This window comes from Cavia porcellus, unplaced genomic scaffold (assembly GCF_034190915.1).
Source record: "Cavia porcellus strain 051 isolate PalLab524CR breed Dunkin Hartley unplaced genomic scaffold, mCavPor4.1 scaffold_6, whole genome shotgun sequence".
In the NCBI taxonomy this organism is placed as follows: domain Eukaryota; kingdom Metazoa; phylum Chordata; class Mammalia; order Rodentia; family Caviidae; genus Cavia; species Cavia porcellus.
Genome location: NW_026947489.1, coordinates 75,595,118 through 75,604,662, shown reverse-complemented (window position 1 = coordinate 75,604,662; position 9,545 = coordinate 75,595,118). Strand labels below are relative to the sequence as shown.

The 9,545-nt window shown below is 37.7% G+C and overlaps 1 protein-coding gene across 1 annotated transcript; it reads right to left on the bottom strand.

Moving 5' to 3' along the window:
- Positions 1-4,205: 4,205 nt before the first annotated feature.
- Positions 4,206-5,144, bottom strand: LOC134476326 (olfactory receptor 1A1-like). Its single transcript, XM_063249752.1, has one exon. It carries the CDS (start codon positions 5,142-5,144, stop codon positions 4,206-4,208), a length of 939 nt encoding a protein of 312 aa, XP_063105822.1.
- Between the last annotated feature and the right edge of the window lie 4,401 nt (positions 5,145-9,545).

The window sequence follows — 9,545 nt, the reverse complement described above, 5'->3', positions numbered from 1 at the left end:
GTTGAAGAGGAACCTCAGGTCTAAGGGTTTTCAGGAATAACTTTCTTCTTAGTCCTGTGAAGACTATAGTGATGATTTCTTTGTAGGATTTTATAGGTTATCACTATGCCTCTTGAGGAAGGCTTAGAATGATTCCTCAAGAACTGGGAATAAGGCTATGGTGTTAAGGGGCTGTAGGGATGCCCTTCTTGACTCCTTACCCATCTTTTGATTTCTTAGAGGCTTTAGACCTGTCTCTTTCAGATCGTTTGCAATGGATGACGATGACCTCCTTGGGAAGATAGGCCACCTCTAAGAGTTATAGGATGTTTTGCTTGTGTCTTATAGATGATTGCTTATTAGTCAGCAAGCTCCTCCTCTCCAGATTGCTGCATGGGCATGAAGCATCAGAAAAGCATATTTGGAGCCTTGCTTCTTGCTTCCCTATGCCCAAGTAAGAGCTGTGGGCTCCACTTTTTTGAGCAGAGGTTCCTGGGGGAGGTTAGCCTCAATGACTTGTTGCAAACTGACAACTGTATTATCTGCCTCTTGATGTCCTTCTTGGGCAAATATACTTGCAGAAATGAACTACACCTCTTCAGTGGCTTAGAGGACAGGTCACTGATGTCCTGCCTGCCTGCACAGGTCTGGGAGATCACTTGTTCACAAGAGTGGTTTACTTCTTGGTGTGTAGGCGCCAGAGGTGTAGGATTGAGAGCAGTGGAAGTTTTTATAATAACCTCAGGGATGTCTAAGAGCATGACCTGCTTTGGGAAGCCACAAGTGACCTTTTATACCTAAAGTAGCCCTGATCTGATAGGGAGTCAGGACCCCTAGTGTCCACCCTAGCCTTTAGTTCAAGACACCCAAACCAATTCTTTTCTTTCCTGATATGCTGAGAAAGAAGAGTTTCCTTTTCCTTTTGTACTGTAAAAATAAGCATTTATTTCAAACAACTTTCAAAAAATATGCTAATTTTTTTTTTTTGGTACCAGGACTCAAACTTACAACCTCACACTTGCCAGATGGGTGCTTTATCTCCAGCCTAAAACGTGCCTATTAAAACATGGTTAATTTTAAAAAGTGACAGCCTGACACTAAGCAAAACGTGTTATAAGGAAGCAAGCCATCAGTTAATAAGTAGTATTACTGCACTTCTTCAGGTATACTGCTGATTATCTTGGGAGATGTAGAGAATGCCAAGGGGTTCACATATAGTTCTGGGTTTGTGGTATGATTTGCTTGCCCTATTTTAAAAATTTATTTCCACTTTAAAAGTATATGAGAAAGGTGATACTTTGTGAAATTGAACCAAACACATATCCAGGAAAAATTCTCTTTTTATGAACTCTGTGGAATCTGTTTCTGATTCTGTGCTAGTATTTTATCTTTTTGTTGCTCTTTTGTTTCACCCTCCAGTATGAGGATGAGACCCATAGCCTTACACGTCAAGCAGGTGCTGTATGTGGAACAACATGCCCAGTCCTTCTCCTTTTTCTTTTTAAAATATTGACACAAGGTTTTGCTAAATTGCCCAGGCTGAGCTGGAATTTACAATTCTTCTGCCTCATTCTCCCCTGTAGCAGCAATTACAGGTGTGTGTTGTCACACCTGGCTTTGTGATTGTTTTACTTTTTTAACATTTATTTATTTGTTTATTTTTGGTTCTTGAGGCAGGATCTTGCTATGTAGTATAGATTGCCCTCAAACTTGCTTTTGTAGCCCAGGCTGGCCTTGAACTCATGGTGATTCTTTTGCCTCAGCCTCCAAAATGCTGTGTTTGCCACCACACCCAGATTTCTAGTTTTTTTTTTCTTCAAACAAGTTCAGCCTGGCCCCTGAGCCTCCTGAGTGCTAGGGTTACAGCCATGTACTGCTATGCACTGTGTTTTATTTTTTATTTTTTTGTCTTTTTGAGGCAAGCTCTCACTATGCAGTTCAGGCTGGCCTTGAACACACTTTGTAGCCCAGGCTAGTCTTGAATTTGTAACAGTCTTCCTGCAATATCCAAAATGAAAGAAGGAAAGATTTATTTAGTTTTCAGTTTGTGGAGGTTTCAGTCCATAATCAGCTGGCTCCAAGGCAGGGTGGCGTGACACAGGGGCAAGCAGGGCAGAGCAAGCCTCTTTTTCCTCTCTCATACTGTAAGCAGGTTATGCCCCTAGGGTAAGTGTAGCACTCACACCACCTCTGTGCCCTCCTCTTATACAGGCTCAGGATGTTTACAAAGTAAGGACCCTGGAGCCTGCTGAGTCACTTAGTTAGATCTCTGACCTTCTCAAATGGACCCAGAGAACAACATCCTAGAGCTGTAATGGCTTGTTCTCTACACCCCAGGACATAGAGCTGCTGAGTTACTTAGTTAAGCTTCTGTATTTCTCAAATTGACCCAACTATAAACTATAGTTTATAGTATAAACTATAACACTATCTAGCTATCATATCATTATTCATAATTTTATAAATACCCTGATCTTACCACTCAAGTCGAAAATTAGAAATAAATTTATAAAATACATCTAACTGCAAGGTATTTGCAATTCTACTTTGCTTATTATCTCCTCTTGAATTTTCTCTCATTCTGAGTCTTTTGATCTTATTTCTCTTGCATTTGTTTTTAATGAATTTTTGTCGCACATGTATATGCTTTTGAAAAATATTTTTAAATTTTCTTATAAGCAGGATAAACAGTGCACAGTGAAGTTTTTTAGTGGGTATTTAGAGACTTGCTTGTTTAATTCTGTACGTATAAGGAACATAGCCTACCAGAATTACAGTCTCAGTTTACTGATCCATGGTAGGGAAATATAGCCATATTGTTATCAATGCTGATCTTTTTTCTCTACTTACTGAATAACACCAAATTTTTTGATGACTACAGCTTGATTTCATGCTACACTGAACTAAACCGTTGCTGTATTATATTAATTAAATCAGAGACTGTTACTTTTAACTCTGATAAGTTTATTGGTTATTGTCATGCTAATAAGCTTGTGAAGAGTCTTATGATTTTTATAATTAACTATGAAAGAAGCACAGAAATATCTCTTGAGATCAGTTTCTTTAAATAATTTAAGGATATGTTAATAATGTTCAGTCTGGTTATATCTAATCATTAGAAAACTGTGTTTTAGAGGCTAATATTTTCATTTCTTCTCCATTAATATATATGAATGAACTTTATATGACTAAGTCTATAAAAGTACAGTAAAGTATTCAGATAAGTCTTGTTATAAGAAGCTTGCAAGCCTAACTAGAGATTAAACATAGTAGTCAAATAAAATTGACATGAAAGTCTTCAAAGAATGAGCTGTTGTGACCCATCTTGTGACACAGGATTAGCAGATATTGTTATTCCTAATACAAATATGATCAAATCATACAGTGAATGTTTAAATTTTTAAAGGTTTTATTACAGTAAAAGACATATTGCTATCAATCTTCCTCAAAATATTCTCCCTTGCTTCAAACACACTTATCGTTCTTGCCTTTTTCTGAAGCAGTTTGCAGTTTATGACAATTTCTGTCAAATAAAAACATTGTTATGTCCCCATTCACCTTGCTGACTGGATCTGGTGCTCACATGACTGTTGGCTCTTTCTCAATTTCGAATAACATGAAAGGTAAATGTTTTGAATTGATTTGGAGTATGGAGGCAGCCATGACAGGGCAACTAAAGACACTTACGAAAGGAATGTCAGGAACTGCCTCATCAAATGGCAAGAATAATGGAATAAAAATTAAAAGTGAGGGGGATTAATTCCACTGTGCCTTTTACTTTAATAATTTTTTTAAAAAAATTAAAGGGTAACCCACTTGGGACTGCTTTTGTGTCTCTCTCTCAGACAGAAGCTTTCTTTCTCTCAATAAACATTAAAAACATTGAAGTATTCAGCATATTTGTTGATCCCACCTTGTATGTGAATATGGAAGCTCAATTAAGACTTTCCCAAGTTGCAGTGTTATAAATGGCATAGATGAACATAAACACAATTTCCTGGGCTGCCATTCTGCCAAAAGGGTCAGAAATGCACTGAACTTGATAATTTCTACAAGTTGTGTCATCAAATTGCTATAGGATTTCTGAGAAAAAAAATTTCAGAGTGGAAAGATCAAAGGCAGCTTAAATCAAAGACAGTCCTAAAGAACAAATCTGGCAGGGGATGGCTTTGGAGCTGGATTAAATTTGCTTTGCAGCTGGCGACCACAGTGTCTGATGCATGATTTCATGTTGGCTCTGAAGAAGTTCTGTAGTGGAAGAGCTTTACCAGAGCAGTCTTCATGTCCTGGTTTCTCAGACTGTAGATGAAAGGATTTAACATTGGGGTTATGGTCATGTACATCACAGTTATCACTGCATCCTTTAGGCTGTAACTGGTCAGAGGTCGGAAATGCGTGCCCATAACTGTCCCATAATACAAAGCAACAACCGTAAGGTGAGAGCCACAGGTGGAGAAGGCTTTACGTATGCCCTTAGTGGATGGAACCCGTAAGACTGTGAAGACAACACAAACATAGGAGATAAGGATGCATAGTAATGGCACAGAGAAAACGCCAACTCCTAGGTACATCATCTTCACATTAAAGTGGATGTCAGAACAGGACAGCTGGAGCAAGGGGGTAATGTCACAGTAGAAGTTGGCTACTGCTTTGTTGCCACAGAAGGACAGTCTAGCTGTGAGTAGAGTGTGAGGAAGGGAATTGGCATTTCCAACCACCCAAGATCCAACAACCAGCAGGACACAAGAGCGTGGGCTCATGATTGTGTTATAATGAAGTGGGCGGCTGATGGCCACTGCTCGATCATAGGCCATGGCAGCCAGGATGTAGCTGTCTGTGTTAGCTAAGGCTATCATGAAATACATCTGTGCGAGGCATCCCCCAAAGGATATGGTTTTAATCCCTAGGAGATGGTTAACAAATGTCTTAGGGATAGTTACAGATGAGACCAAGATGTCAACGAGAGAAAGATTGGCAAGGAGAAAGTACATGGGATTGTGGAGATGAGTGTTATAGAGAATGGCCATGATGATGAGCATATTCCCAATCAGTGTGATAGGGTAAATGAACAGGAAGAGGGCGAAGAAGAAATCGTCTTGTTCCTGCTGACCCGTAACTCCCAGGAGGGTGAAATCTGTGGTAGAAGACTGGTTTTCTTTTCTCATGGCTTCTTCAGCCTGAAAAGGAAAAGGAATTCAGCATTATTTGATTAAAAGAAGACAGTTGTGATATTCCTTATCCTTGGTGAATGAGACTAATTGTTATTCATCCCTGGACACTCATGGCTATATAATTTGTGAAGCAGAGGTGCTCATTTCCCTCCATGATCAGCACTGTCACAACACCTAGGATTTAATTACTTACAGTTTTGTTCCATATCGACTAGAGAGAATACTTTTTACGCCACATAGAGAAATTGTAATTATGTTTATTCAACATATAAGAAATAATGATGTCTGCTTTCATTGGAATTACAATATAATGGACAGGCCACAATACAATAATACCCAGTTCATGAATGCTTCTATTTGCAAGTAATTCTGTTCCCTAACAAAAGCATTCAACAAAACTGGCTTTCATTCAGAAGTCTGGATAGGGTGACAAACATGACTACAGCCATCTTTCCTAAGCAAACACAAACACAGTCATTTTCCCCAAAACCACAAAACAAATTAATTTCTAAACCGAGGTACCACTGTACTCATTTCATTATACATGTTAAGGAGAAAAAGTAATTTTGGGGTCTTTGGCATTAATCAAAAGGTATGTGAGCAGAAAGATTTGCCTGAGAATTAGAAATAGCGGTATTGAGCCACCACTGAGTATCCCAGGACCCAAGAAACAACAGGTGTCTACACTAGCATTGGAAAATTGTAAATCACAAGAATCACTGGATTTAGATATCAAATAAAGCCCAGTGATTTTTCCCCCCCAGGTATCTCATTTTCAAAGAAAACCTTCACCACTGTCTTTAATAGGTTTTATGGTTTTGGAAACTTTCAAATATAAATAATTATATTCCTTTTTCTCTCACTTTTCCATTCTTTCTCTTAGATATCTTTTATTGACTCATTGTATTGGTCAGAGTTCTCACAGCTGGAACAAAATATCTGACTTACATAATTTAAAAGGGAAAGTGATTTATCTGTGGAATTAGTTTCAGCAGTTTTAGTCTCAAGGCAGAAACATGGTGGTGGAATATTATGGAGGAAAATTGCTCAACTTGTGACATCTGGGAAACAGAGGGCAGGGAGAGCCATATAAGCTTGGCAGAAGCTTGCCTTCTCAGTGTCCTAGGGATCTCCCCAGATGATTAAATAGATGATGAAGATTAACTTGCTCATTCATGCAACCCCATAGAGATTATAGCTACTGTTTGGTAAGATTTCAGCCCATTTCTGTATGCTTTGATTTCTTTTTCCCATGAATTCACGTTTGTTCATCTTGCCAGCATATCTTGCTAAGCCCCATATACTGTACATCCAGGCTAAGAAGACTGCAAGATTTTGTGGACAGGGAAACTATGTATTGCTTATTTATAACTCCTACAGATAGACTGTTGTAGAATATTATTTACTGCATGCACCAACAAATTTGCAGTCAATGGTTCTTCAGTTAAGTCCTGTTTTACTTCTTGCACTCCCCACATATAGGATGCTCACAAGCACAGTATCCCAGTTTATTTCTCCCCTGACCACCTGGTTTGAATGCTTGTACATGCAAAATTATTATTACAGAAGTCAACCCTTCTGCTTAATGTCCAGTGCTCTAGTTTAAACCATCCTACTATTCTCCCTGAAATATTTTACTGCATTATTAGCTGTTTCATCACAGATTACCTCCATTTGATCCGTCTTGCACAGTAAGGCATGCTAATTTTGGTGAAGAATACTAGCTGGTTGGCCAAATCAGTGCAGTTATATTCTTGTTCACTCAGTTAGGACTACTTTTTCTTGTTTCTCTAGCAATGAGATCTAGCCAATTCAACTATGTGTTTCAGTTCTGGACTTTCCTCCACACTGTTTCTTCTGTCTGGTATAATCAAATGTCAGTGAAACTGAATGGGATGATGGTGATCATACAGGTGTAATGAGCCTGTATCCCTAGTTCTTCACATCTGGAGACACATTTATCACAGAACGTATCCTCTGGGACACAGGAGACAATTGATCTTTTCTAGTCCTCAACCTATGTTACATTTTTTCAATCAGTTTGCTTCATTGGCCCCATGTATCAGAATTAATTCCCAAGTTTTTGTACAAGACTTTTACTATAAATTAATTAAATCTTTAATTCTAGTGCTATTTCTCAGTGTGTCTTACCCTACATATGTGAACGATATGCTTGGCATAGGCGCTGTAAGTCTACTTATCTTTGTCATGTTCAGTTAAGATGTGCATTCTCATCTGTATACTTAAAGCACTTTGAATTTGTCTCTTAAGACATCCTTCCCTTCATTCATAGAGAATCAAATGCCACAGGTTTCAAAGGGCTCAGTAAACCTAGGGGGCTCAAAGACCATACTTAGCTCGTATGATATGGAAATGTAGGATTTCAAAGATGGAGTTCTTAGCAATATCAGACCAAATTGATTTGACAGTTCCATTGCTAATAAAAACACAGACATCACAGATAAACGTAAAAGTAAAAAAAAAAACAGAATGTGTAACAAAACCCCCAAGAAAGATATAGGAATACACTAGTATGAGAAACAAAAAACCCAGAACAAGAATTGGAAACCATAGCCAATATTATGGTGCTGCTTGGGTTATAAAATCAGAAATAAGATAGGCCCTACAGGCTGTTGCAGGGATGCTTATGCCCATTTGGTAAAAGAGATATGGCCATAATTGCCCTATTTATGAGAAGAGTCTTGAAAGAATTTTGCATGTAAGAATTGGGAAGAAAAGAACAAAAGGGTAGAAATCACAGAATATGATTATCTATTAGGAAGAGAAAAAAGAACCTAGAGCTCTGATATTGCTAAGAACCTCATCTTTGAAATCTTATGTTTCCACATCATACAAACGAAGTACAGTCTTTGAGTCCTCTGCGTTTCTAGATAAATTAAGACCAGCACATTTGTTTGTTACAAACCAATATTAAAAAGTTAACAATGGTATTATAGTTAAGTACAATTAAATTAGTAAATATAGTGTGAAAAAGATAGCTTATGCAAAATAACAGAAAAATTTGAGGAAGCTAGAAATAATTTTAACAAAATAGTACACAACTGGTTTCCAAAATTAAGAAAATTTAAAAAGGAGAAGAAAAGAAAACAGGACAATAAAGAGCTTTAAAGAAGGTCTTGATGTAGAAATGTCAGTTGTCTTCAATTTATTTCTCAGTTCAGGGCAAACTCAATTCAAATACCGGCGATTTCTCTTAAACATGGAATTTAGCAAACTGATCCAAACTAAGAAAAGCTGAGGGAGGAAAATATGGAGGAAAGAATTATCTCATCAGGTACGAAAACAGTTTCCTTTAGTAACTCAGATATTGTCCTGGAGCTGCTATAGAGACTCCCAAATGGATCCATGTATCAGACCGGGGAGGCCCCAGAGAAACATTGAGCATTGATTGGAAGATGATATATGTTGTGAATTGGTTCATTAATACACAGGAAAACAGGCTACTTAGCAAAAACAAAACAAAACAAACAACCCCCCCCAGTTTACCAGGATATGAAATCTAATACAGAAAAATAATTTTTAAAGGAGTGTGAAAATAAAAACATCCAGAAGTTAGAAGAGAAGGAAGGATATATATGCTATCAAGGTAGGAACTGTTGCATTACATCAGACAGAAAACATCTAAAACTTATGGAATATATGGAAAAGTCAACTATTTGAAACCTTTGTTTGGAAAAGTCATTGTATAACAAGGAAAGGGAAAACATGGGCCAGAAAAAGGTTACTACACACATATTCCTTAAAGGATTGCAGTCAAAACACAGAGACCTTCTATCCAATAATAATGAAAGGATCAAAACGCAGCAGGGAATAAGGGGAAATAGTGAAAAAGCCAGTCATAGAGAGGAAAGTCGAGTAACAAGGCAGGAAAAATTTTAAATGCTGTTTAAGTTAAACATGAAATTTATCATTTTTCATCTTGGGGAACATAAAGTGATGATTTCAAATGTTGGAGAGGAAGCAGCACTAGCATTTGGCAAACAACTTGCCTTTATCAGGGAAAGCTGAACTTTATGCACCTTTGACACAGTGATTCTCCTTCCTTGTCATCCCCTAGAGAGACCTCTGCATATGGACGCAGGGAGACATGCTCAGAAATCTGTGCTGTCGCATAGGAAACCCAGGAATGTTCTACCCGTGGAGGAACAGATAGGCAAACGGTGCTGCTTTCTTACTAATGGGTTCTGCTCAGCAGAGTTTAGAATGAGTTTATTCAGATAAATTGGCAAAATAATGTGATACAAAAAACTAGAACGTATGCAGCACAACAAAATAAATGGCAAATTTATCATTATGTAGTATACTTGTAAGTAACATGCATGGTAGAGTAGTGGTTATCTCTAGGGTGAGATTCAGAAAAATAAAATTTTAAGT

What these genes read in the sequence shown, in the direction of transcription:
- LOC134476326 (XM_063249752.1), bottom strand. Translation starts at nt 5,144, where the DNA reads ATGAGAAAAGAAAACCAGTCTTCTACCACAGATTTCACCCTCCTGGGA.